General features: G+C 35.0%; 1 protein-coding gene across 5 annotated transcripts in view; it reads right to left on the reverse strand.

Moving 5' to 3' along the window:
- LOC121374936 (focal adhesion kinase 1-like) overlaps nt 1-12,987 on the reverse strand; it is a 119,280-nt gene that overhangs the window by 56,353 nt on the left and 49,940 nt on the right. For all 5 annotated transcript variants that reach the window (XM_041502081.1, XM_041502077.1, XM_041502080.1 and 2 more), the window contains exons 3-4: nt 2,349-2,524; nt 1,672-1,759 (exon numbers count right to left, since the gene is read on the reverse strand). In XM_041502081.1, the coding sequence (XP_041358015.1) occupies nt 1,672-1,759; nt 2,349-2,524 (264 nt within the window). The remainder of the gene's footprint in view (nt 1-1,671; nt 1,760-2,348; nt 2,525-12,987) is intronic.

Genomic DNA, 12,987 nt, shown 5'->3' on the forward strand with positions numbered 1-12,987 from the left:
GACCACACAGGTACACAATGTAATTAGACAGGAAATGTGCTGCTGCTACACAATGGACTACTCCTTCCGATTAGTAGCAAGGGATCTTTTATATGCACCATCCCACAAACAGGATAGTACATACCACAGTCTTTGTTACACCAGTTGTGGAGCACAGTCTGGAGTGAGATTTCTTGTTGAAGCTTATAGTTTCTTATTTAAAATATTCTCTCTTTTTTGTATGTTTGTCATGATTTGCCTAATATCAAGACGTGAGTAAAATCATTAACAAAAACATATTACTCTTTTCCAGGCAATATTGGAACTTTATGCATTTTTTGGTTGGTTGGAAAAATTTACAGGTAACTTATACATTCTAACAATTTTACACGATTTGATAAGTTTGAGTAAAAAATACCATATAATGTTGCCAGAGAACTGTATGTGTAGGACCAGGAACCTTTAAATTATGTTCAGGGACATGATACCCATTCAAAACATAAAAGCTGAAGTGATCTTTTAAAAGCTAAAACCTCTATACTACAAGTATATACCTAAATAAAGGTAATATTTGAGCATTTTAGATCAAATCCAGTAAAATTTGTGAAAATTATTTTCCACAAAATACAGCTGAAATTGGATAAAAAGTGGGAAAATCACATCCCTGTATGTTTTACTTAACTATTAACCAAATGTACAACTATTACCAACAGAAATATCTGCTCTTTTTGTTTTTTTACATTAAGCTTTATTTTAAGTACTTTCTACATTGAACTAAGATTTTAAAACAAAGAAATATCCGCAGATGTCCCGGATCAGATTCTGTTTAACAAATTGCCGAATAATGGTGTGCTATTTCCAAATGTAACCAATTAGTCATGTAATCCTTGGTGTTCTCTGACTTCTTCTACTCCATGGCTTTAACTCAAACTGGTGGAGAACAAGGGAAAATCAATGTGACGCTTGACAGGACACCACAAAGGAGTGTCGTAAATTAAAATATCTTCACTGCATCTTCAAATAGCGGCACTGAAAGGAGCCGTGGCGATCCAACACTGTGGCCATTTTATGTTAATCAGAGAGTCAAACACGCAACTAAGTTAATTAAATGGCAATATTAATCCCCAATAGCTAGATGACTCAGTACAGAGTTAACGTCTGTAACAGCATGAGAACCATTCTTCTTATGAGTTCTAATTAGATTTTTTAAAGTTTCTAACCACAATTTGCCTTCCTTAGAAGTAATAGATCTGAGTTATTAAACACACTCAGAATCCAAAAGGGCCATAAAGCATGAAATTAATGTTTCACGTTTATGACATAAAACAATTACTGACAAATAGTATTAATCCTTTGCCCTTTTATATTGATTATAATCACGTCATTTAACATCATTTACTAGAATATCCTGCATATTCAAGGCAAGAGTTCCACAGAATTAAATATATTGCCTACCATAAAACTGTTCATTCTAATGTGATGACAGTCCATAAATGCAATTATAAACCAAGTTTTATTGACCTAGGACTTCTAGTTGGTGAGAAACTGATCTAAATACAAAACCTTTTTATTAAACTTTAACGCAAAAGTTTACACTGTATATCTGGCTTTTTTACTTCACAAAGGTGAGACAATAAAATTAGACATTGATATACTTCACATTTACATCTTTAAAAAACCCCAAAAACATACCTGGTCATAGAGGTAGTAAAATGTGACCTTGTCTTTTGAATAAAGTTCCTGGAAGTTTTTTGGTAGATACCGCACCCTCAGTTCATACCTGAAAGATGATAAGAGCAAATCAACCATTGCACTTTGTTTTGTTTTTATCAGGCTTCACTTTTTTTTTTAAACTAAAAATTATACTGTAATGCACATATAAACATAAACATATTGCAGTCATTCATTGTCGAAAACCCAAGAGCATAAAAAATCACACTATTCAAATTATCTCACAGGGATAAATCACACTCCTTAAAATAATAAATATGACAGGGACAATATTTAGCACTCCTTGGACTGAATTTAGGGGCATAATCATGTTAGTGCTAAAACATGAAAGTGATATTGACACCAAATATGAACTGGAAAGTTGACTGGTTGGTGTAAACTGAATATAGACGACCAAAGAATCTTTTGTTCAGCTAGTATCTCGTCATGATTTGCTACACACGTTTCTGAGATCGATATACAATTTTAAAACATTAAACAGTAATTGCTAATCAATTTTCATTTTACTAGAAATATAACTAATATCACTAATCAAGATTTTAAAAAGAAAATGTTCCTAGAGATGAAATCCCAGCCAATTTTCAACACTAATGTTCTGTATATCTCAAAGACACACTCTTAATGTACAAAGTGAATACCTCCACTCCTCTTCGGGATGCTTGGACTCGTACTTCTGGCGAACCTGGTACATTGTGAGATCGTTGTGAAGCCAGTAGCTCTCGTTGGACTTGGTGTGAACCAGCTTTAAAGCAAAACATTTTGCAAATAACCTGTCACCTGCTGCTAGACGGCCCACCACCAGCTTAATAATGTCCTGAAATAACAATCATTAAAAATATGTCATTACTTTGCAAATTAATTGATGCCAAACATTATTCAACTTAACATAGTTCAATAATGGTAATTTAAGGTATTACCACAGCTAGCAGGAAGGGGAATCCAGTAAAATAATAGAAAATCACTGGTTATTGATATTGACATTTTAAGTATGTAGCCGCCCTGAAATTTCCGGGATGGGGGGGGGGGGGGGGGGGAGAGAGAGAGAAATGCCTAGTGAATGCCTAGTGTCTTGCACCTTCCATGTTCGTTCGTTCCAAGAATTTATCTGGCCCCCACACAAAAAATCCTAGTTATGGCCCAGGCTAGAATGCACATGGTTCAAGTGACAGCAGATACCTGTATTTTATGTATGTATAATGGTTAGTGGTACATACAAGTACATCAGAATCTCAGCACATTGTTTTATTAGCATTTTTTTCTTTTCCCCCACATGTTCAGCACATCATAATAGTGAGTTTGTACAGAAAATGAGAAAACAAAAAACCCACTGGCACCACAAAGACTACTCTTTTTAATTAGCATTAAGGAATATTTTATATCCATAGAACAGCATACATAATGGACTTTGATTTACCAGATGTGGAGTACCGGTTGGAATGGCTGTTAAAAGCCAGAAAGTTTACCAACAGTGATCAATTCCAAGACACATCACACATCTTAGAGAAACTCGACCATTGAATACGAGTGTATTGCACTCCATGCAGCTAAAGAAACTGACATGATCGACACACATAATACATACATTCACGGCACATGTAGACAACATTTTATCTTCAGTCATAACATTCCATGCCAGGACCAAAAACTGCAATACTAGTATGCCAAAACCTTTACCAGCAGGTAAGAAGAATAACTTCTTGCAGAATTAGAACAAATTATACAACTCTACGATTGAGAGAACTCAAGATACAGAAGACGAATGGTCCATGTAATTGAGAATATACACGTATATGCTCTCACTGGGAAACAAGGAACACAAATAATGCATCTGTGATAGACCTATTGCAGGATATACCAACCACCAAGGTAGGCAACAGTCCAACCTGAAACAGGTGCTCATAAGTGGATTATTATAGCTTCATTTCAAGTGAGGTAGAAACAACAATAAAACCTGATCAAGTGAAGAATGCTCTATGATTTGTGTTATCCTCATATGTGCACCTGTTGTGACAGGTCTAAGGGTTCTGAACATCAAAAATGGAGCTCAGATGTGAACTGTAAGTGGACTGTGAAGAGAAAATATCACTTCAGTAAGTCATCAATCTTGTAAACTTTATGCATCCTTGGATATATCCCATAACTCAAATGCCAAGTGAAAAAAAAGAAAAAATAGCAATGCAGCACAAAGTGTACATGAGGCATCAGTACATACCATTCTTTAAATTGTTTTAGGCCATCCAGGCCTCTACATGACAGGCAGTGGTTTGCATTGTCCTCACATACACCCAATGAAACACTCACATTTCATCCTTTGTTTTATTACTTGTCACGATGCTTATTGTTTTAATACTGGTATGTGGAATTGCTCTCAGTTGCAATTTCTCACCTTGCATTAAGGTGAGGCTTTTCATTCATAAAAAAATATATATATCAGGCTTGCCATAACATTAACAACATTTTAAAGGGTTATCAGCATTTTAGTAGTGGGATGGTTAGTATTTTATTTCATTTTATATATTCTTAAAATAAGAGGAAGATGACATCATTGTTGAAAAAGAGGTGAGATGGTGATTTTAAAAGTACATGTATATTGTTACAGCATATGTTTAAAGGCTGACCATAGCTGTTTGTGTACCCACTGTTGCCTTAACATTTTCCTCTGTTTTCTTTTGAAGTGTGAAACTATCAAGCCAAATGCAACTACATAGCAGTTAGTATTTTATTTTGTTTCATTCATTTCATTTTATTTTACATTTTGTTAAAGTAAGAGGAAGAAGACATTATGGTTGAAAAAGATGTGACATGGTAATTTTTAAAAGTAGGTTGTTACAGAACATTTTTAAAGATTGACCAAAGCTGTTTGTGTACCCAGTGCTTTAACATTTTGTTATGGTTTTATTTCGAAGTGTAAAACTATCAAGCCAAATGCAACTGCATAGTAGACACCTAGGTGAAAGCTACAATCACTGTGGCATAGTTATGTTTCTATATAGAACATTAACAAGCGAAGATGTACATTAATGATTTCTAAATCAAACATCAGAAAGATTAACCAAACGAAGTAATCATCTGTTTAATTCTGCATGTCTGCATGGAGCCTGGGAAGATCAAGAGAAATATGGAGGCAATCAGTAGAGAAAATTAACCTGGTGAGAATCACCTGGATAGAAGCCAATAGAAATTCCATCAAAAGGAGGAAACAAAATTAAATCACAGAAGCCACATAGACACTGTCTTTTTTCACACCAAACTATCTTAAAATTTACCAACATCCATAAACAGAAAGCCCATGTGCATATAATTTGTTAAGGAAATATTTATGAAGGCAGAAAAGCACTACAGTTGTCCAAATAACTGAAACATTCCAAATACTGAACATGCCAGATGTTCAGGATACAAATATTTCTGCAGGGCTCTTTGTCATCATGTCAGCTTTTAATTAGCTATAAAAAACACAGTATTTGTCTAGTGATTTTTATTAAATCTAATTAAGTCACCCTTCAATATTTTAAACAGAAAATACTGCTAATTCAATTATTCATAAAAATAAGCAAAAACAATTCTGTCAAAGACCGGCCCTAATTCTGAAGCCTGGCTGCATATCTCATAATTTGTTAGACATAATCAGGACACACCAGGGTACTAACAATTCTGTCAACATTGGCCCAGCAATTTGGAGTAATAACAGACAGGCAGCAGCAAGTGATAATTATCTGAAGGGATGTGTGACACCCAGGGAATAATCATAATCAATCAGTGTGTCAGGTCCTTCAGGAAAACTGACGACCCACCAGCTTGACCCACCAGCTTGGCAAATCGGAGCTTGGTTCATCTGCTAATCCCAGCAACCTGGGCATGACTGTCTTGAAACATGCACTTTAGCCAGCTGTCACTGGAAGGGACACTTTCCATGACAAAAGACACCCACAGAATGAAGTGCTGATGAACAATGCTTTATTAAGAAAACAGAATGGCAAGACAGAAGTGTAAATTTACACCTTCGAAAATTGTATGTTGCATGATTAACAATAAACACACTATCTTGAAGTTATTAGGGTGGTGTTTTATGTTTAGCCAATCCAAAAAAACAAAACAACTAGTTATAAAATTATGAAAAGAAATGATGTATTGATTTCATGGCCTAGCCAGAATACTGTGATGCACAAAAAAAGTTTGTTTTGTTTAGTGACACCATTAGAACATGGGGGTGGGACATAGCCCAGTGGTAAAGCATTCGCTTGATGCACGGTCGGTCTGGAATCGATCCCTGTCGGTGAACCCGTTGGGCTATTTCTCGTCCAGCCAGTGCTCCATAACTGGTGTAACAAAGGCTGTGGTATGTACTGTCCTGTCTGTGGGATGGTGCGTATAAAAGATCCCTTGCTGCTAATCAAAAAGAGTAGCCCATGAAGTGGCGACAGGGGGTTTCCTCTCTCATTACCTGTGTGGTCCTTAACCATATGACCGACGCCATATAACCGTAATTAAATGTGTTGAGTGTGCCGTTAAATAAAACATTTCCTTCCTTCCATTAGAACCTAAACTGATTTATTAATCATCGGCTACTGGATGTCAAACATTTGATAATTTTGGACATACAGTCTTAGAGAGGAAACACACTACATTTTTCCATTAATAGCAAGGGATCCTTTATATGCACCATCCCACAGACAGAATAGTACATACATTGATATTTGATATACCAGTTGTGGTGCACTGGCTGGAACAAGAAATAACCCAATGGGACAACTGACAGGGATCAATCCTGGACCAACTGTGCATTAGGCGAGCAATTTACTACTTTTAAAGCATTCATCCAGTTAATGATTTACCTTTTAAAAACATTTTACACAAATTTTGTGGTCTTTTGCTATTTTTATAATTGCTAATAAATTAAAAATAGGATCATGTTAAAACAAAATTGTACAACAGTGTGAAAATTCACTGAATACCCAACACCCAACCCACTCACAAACACACACACATACACACACACACACACAACTATCAATGTCTGTGACAGCTCATATATGGAACCATAATGTTAGCTTTGTATCAGATACACATGTGAGTTGTTTATTATTATTACTACTACTATTACTATAGGAATATGGAAAGTGCAGCCATTCAAAGAATTTAAGACCATGTACATGTATATAACTTATACAAGTGCCTGAATTGCTGAAATTTAACACTCAAGTGGGGTTTAATAAACTGGCAAAAACAATTATATGAGGGTTATGCAATAATGGTTTTAAGATTATGATATATGAGGGACAGTTTGTACAAATAGGTATTTAAAGCAATGACAGACCAAATGCAGTAAAAGCTCACCTAATGACCACTCAGGTTCTAATACCACCCTACTATAAAGACCAGAATAATTCTGTATTTTTTTTTACCTTAAAACGCTCTGGTACTAAGACCACCCTGCTATTACGGATTATGACCTAATGGACATTTTTAATACATTATGATTCCGCCAATGCAACAAATTACATTATCCACTTGTACTCTGTTACAAACGATAATAAGAAATGCCTAGTTATCTTCACTACTCAAACAAGTAATTAAAGAGTCTTATATTAATTTAGCTGAAAGTATGAAGGTTCAAATATTACTTTCTTACTAGCAAGTAATTGCTTTACAAATTGCAAGTAGCATGACATGGTTAATTTCTGGAATGTATGTTATTTATAACTTGCACATACATGTATTAATGTTGAGAAGTAGAAGTTAAATAATAGCAGAACTTACACAGATACATTAATTAACTATGAAAACGGTCACATGACTCAAAAATCATGTGTTTGCATTATGTCTGCAGCAGAGGATGCCCAAAAGACTGGAAGGAATGTTTTATTTAATGACCCACTCAGCATATTGTAATTATGGTGTTGAACATATGGTTAAGAGAGGAAACCTGCTTCTGCCATGCCATGGCCTACTCATTCTGATTAACAGCATGGGATCTTTTATATGTAGTATCCCACAGATAGGACAGTACATACTACATAACATGGCCTATGTACACCACTTGTGAAGCATTGGTTGGAACAAGAAATAGCCCAATGAGCCCACTGACAGGGTTCGATTCTAAACCGACCGTGCATCAGGCGAGCGCTTTACCACTGGGCTACATCCTATCTCAACCAAAACACTGGAAGAGTGTTACTTGTCAAGACAGATGTTAATCTCTGTCGTGTAATAACTAAGAACAAATTATGGGTACAGACTCACAATAAACTGAAGTAGGCATGAGACTTGATATTTCTTGCAGTTCATTGTAAATGCTAATTCACTGTTGCTTCTCGTTAATTTTATCACTTGAGACAAGGTTGACAAACAAATGGGAAGGACTGGAGTTAAATTTATAAAATCAATATATACCAAATATCATTATTAATACTGGTATTCAGTATTAGGACCAACTTGACGATTAATATCAATTTTAGTACATGTCCCACGGATGGTTGTAATAGTGAAATTTCACTGTCAATACTTTTAAATATAATCTTCATTGACCGCTGTGCATTTGGCCTAATTATCTTTTCAGCTACTGATATCAGAAAAATATAACTCTTGTGGCTGACCCATCAACCACCATTTTTTGCAGCCGTCAGACATTCATCATCCTCATACCAGGTACCACAAAGGAAAGCATTCACTTTCCTTGGTGAGAAACTTGATGATATAAAGCTTTGTTCCAATCTAATCAAATTCATGGTTTCAGGAGGGATGTTACCATTAGGCAATTATATAGACAATAACTTACGAGTTAAGAGGAATTACGGATTATCTGTCCCGAGTGAAATTAATGTTATCAGTCATCAGCTATAGTGAGTGACTTGACAACATTAATTTCACGAGGGACAGATAATCAATAATTCCAAGTATCGAGTGGGTTATTGTATTTATTAACCATAGTGTAAATTATTTAGAAACTTAAACTTTAAACTTCTTACATGACACAAATTACATACAAGATACAAGACGTGAAAGTCTGAGGAAACTGATGATGTCACTGTTTTTGTAAAATCTCAACAACGCGAGACTTGACAGTCGAGGAAACCAATGATGTCACCAAACTAATGTCATGACGTCAGCGGGGAAATATATCTTCTATCTTTCCCTAGAGAAAGATAGAAAATATATTCACCCGTATCTCACTGCCCATATGGGTAATAAATGTAACTAATATTGATGATAGTTGTGTAAATGAATAAAGTTTCAGAAAAACTCAGACATAAAAGATAAAAAAAGATAAAATTTATTGCATTTAAACATTCCACATGGGAACAGAGTGCACAAAATAACATTAGAAAGTTGCAATATCAACAAACAATTAATGACTATATTTTTACATACATATATACAAATACATGTATGTCACTACTACAGTCTATTCATTATATTGGAAAACCAACTTGCAAATAACACCTATGTTGGCTGGGTCCTGATTTTTCATAATAAAAATAAACTGCTCTTTCGGTGTCATATTTAAAAATGAAGGGTTGTAGTTGGAGATAAAATGAAATAACTTTGACCGCTGATACTTATATTTCTTACATTGTACAATGTGATGAAATTCATCTTCAATGATATTGCATTCATCACAGATACGCTGGTCAAGAGGAGTATATGGTTTTGTATGCCTGCCAGTTTCAATTTTCAAGTTATGGTCACTAAGACGGAGTTTAGAGAAATGTTTTCTATGATCTGGGTTTAAGCAGTGAATTAAATATGGTTCTAAGTATATTTCTTGTTTGAGAGTTTCATATGTTCTCATTTTATTGCCAGTGCTATTTGTCTTTTTTATAATATTTAATATTTAGACTTTTTTGGAAATGTTTTTGATAAAAATTCTTTAATAACTTTATTAGATAGTTTGGGCTGTTAATAATACTTCTGTTTAGACCTAAGTGGTCGATAAATGAATGTAATTTGTGAAGCCAACCAATATTCTTTCTTTCTATATGATGGTCTGTGTACTAAACTTTGGTATCTAGTTCTATGAATGTTTTTGACTGCCCCATGTATGTTTATTTGTCTTCACCGCCATCAAAATAACTCTACATGCTGTTAGCCAATCCCAAACAGCTGTGTTTGATTTTCAGAAATAAATATTGTTTAAACCAAAATAACTGTCTGTTCCCATATACAGGTATGCAAAAGCAGACATCATACAAATAGATAAAAGCACATCTGAATACATAAACCAACAAAGTAAAAACAACTTGTGTACAAAAACACACAAACATTTTGGACAAACTACAAAATATGGGCCCTATTATCGCTTAGCAAGATAACTTTTTTTTCTCTGTCCAGCAGTTTATCTGTGGAATTCTGTAACAGAGGCATCTCAACATCTGTTTCTAATATCTATAGTGGTATCTTGACCATCACTGAACTCACAGAAAATTCTTCCTAGTCCTCTTAATGGTACACTTTCTCTGTCTGAGAAAAACAAAATGTCCAATAAACTTCAACGAAAGATTTCTTGATGGCCAATATACAAAGGGAGTAAGCATCTGTCTTTGCAATTTTCTCGATACATGTATCCTTTAGAAATTATTCCCTACATCTACTGGAAGAATGTTTCAGATATAACGTCGAACTGTAAATCAGGGAAATAATGCGTCATTGGGCGGGGACCTATCTCAGTTGGTAGCTCTAGTGCTCACCTGAGGAACTTGGGTCGAAGGATAAAATTCCCTCAGCTGAACCATTTTTCTGATTGCGTTTTTTCTCATCCCAACCAGTGTGGCCCCAGGTATATCAAAAGCCATGACATGTGCTGTCCTGTCTGGGGAAAGTGCATATAAAAGATCCCTTGCTGCTAATGGAAAAAATGTAGCACGTTTCCTTTGAAGATTACATGTCAAAATCAGCAAATGTTTTACACCCAATAGCCAATGATTAATAAATGAATGTGCTCTAGAGGTGTCATTAAACTAAACACATTTTTTAATGTGCCATAATGTTAATGTGCTGAGACACTAAAATGCATCTAGTCAATACAAAGTTGATCACAATGTTAGTTACAAGAAATACTGAGTTTTCACTAAATTTATTTTAGTTTTTATTACATCGATTAAACTAGTGTACTGGCAAGGTACATGATAGTTATGGTACACAGCATACCGCATCCCAAGCTGTACTTGCATGCAAGGATTGATGATATTATATAAATTGATAAGGAAGATATGGCCCAGACAAGGATTTCCTTTAAAATATGCAGTAATGTAAAAAAAAAAAAAAAAGAGAGAGAAAAGTCACAGTAACCTACATGTACTTATGGTAGATAACACATCATCATCCCAAGTTGTACATGCATGCAATGTTTGATAATCCTATATGAAAGAGAGAGTGAGAGAGAGAGCGAGAGAGGGGAGGGGGAGAGAGAGAGAGAGAGAGAGAGAGAGAGAGAGAGAGAGAGAGAGAGAGAGAGAGAGAGAGAGAGAGAGAGAGAAATGTTTTATGTAACGACACACTCAACACATTTTATTTACAATTATATGGCATCGGATATATGGTTAAGGACCACACAGATATTGAGAGAGAAAACCCGCTGTCACCACTTCATGGGCTATTTTTTTCGATTAGCAGCAAGGGATCTTTTATATGCACCATTCCACAGACAGGATAGTACATGCCACAGCCTTTGTTACACCAGTTGTGGAGCACTGGCTGGAATGAGAAATAGCCCAATAGGTCCACCAACTGGGATCAATCCTAAACCGGCCACGCATCGAGCAAACGCTTTACCACTGGGCTATATCCCACCTCCACTATATGAAGTGATAAGAAAGATATGCCCCAGAAACGAAAAGTTTACGGATGGATGGATGGATGGATGGACAGCTGGACAATGCAATACCATAATACGACCTGTCAAAGTAAAAGATAGGAGTATAAAAAATATTTGTATTTGTTTGTTTTTTGTTTATTACATGGCAATATGTATTTTCTGTTCACATAAAACAGTACTTACTTTCACTCTAACAGCTGCATACAAAGTGTGTTGGCAATTGTTTTGTTTATTTTTTTGTTTTATTTTTTATTCTTGGTGGTTTTATTGGCAAAAAATATAATGTATCAAGTAATTACTGCACCAACATACATATATATCAGTAGCATTTTCCACATTAATATCTTGCTCGCATTAATTTTATGGTTTACAGTATATACCGAAAAATTTAAACAAGTCTATAGATTGTTTTTGACTATACATCAGAAGTGATGTATTAAATGTTTTTGTAACATAGTTACATATACAAAAAAAAGTTTAGTATTACATGTATGTTTAGCTTAGCTTAGCTTAGTAACTGGTTTAACGTGTCCATATACCACTAGGGTTTCGAACACGCCTATCCCGAGTCCAGCCTCCGATAGGATTGGGGGTCTGACTCGGGACAGGGATAACCTAACAAATAGGGGAAATTTTGAATATTAACACCAAAAGTATAAAAAGGGGAGAGTTGGAGTTAAAAAGTTTTGGCTACGCTCTTAAAGAAAAATATATAATATATTTTCGGCGCAAATTTAGATGGGCTGGTCTAAAATTAATAACATGTATGTTTACACAAATTGTAACATGCTTCAATGAACAAAACAAATCAGACAGTAATGCTCTACTCTAGCTAGTGTGTGTTTGGCAATTGTAATTTTCCAAGTTGTAAACTGCTATGAAGAATGCACTGTTTGTAATTTAGGTGCACTTGTTAGGAAGTTGGTTCCATGCATGCAGTTTGACTAAAATGGAGAATAACAAACGATGTGACTGTCACTGACTGAATCTAAATACTTTGAACAATAACTCAAATGATTTTGATTTCAGCAAAAACTATGAAATGCAGAAGGTGAAAAACATTTCTTCATTTTGTTTTTTGTTAGTTTTTTTGTTTTGTTTTTTGTTGTTGATCAAATGTCAGCAGGCACAGTATGACTACTCAATATATTTTTTTTTAATTAGTGTGGCCTATTAAAAAAGTTAAGTAGTAACTTAATATAAGCATGTGCTTGAGTGTCCACCACAAATTATATATATGTTTACATTTTGTTATTTAAGTGGATAATTATGTCATTAGAACAGAGCAAACTGACAGTATTATAATTAATATCATGCCAGTGATACTGTACAAACTGACAGACATCCTGTCAGAATTCTCTATCAGTAAACTCATTTCCTCAAGTCCTCAGCCGGTCAGTCATATGGCTGGAACAGTTCATTTACTGTCATCGGTCATGTGGCTGGAACAGTTCATTTACTGTCAT

This window comes from Gigantopelta aegis, chromosome 6, assembly GCF_016097555.1.
Source record: "Gigantopelta aegis isolate Gae_Host chromosome 6, Gae_host_genome, whole genome shotgun sequence".
Taxonomy (NCBI): Eukaryota; Metazoa; Mollusca; class Gastropoda; order Neomphalida; family Peltospiridae; genus Gigantopelta; species Gigantopelta aegis.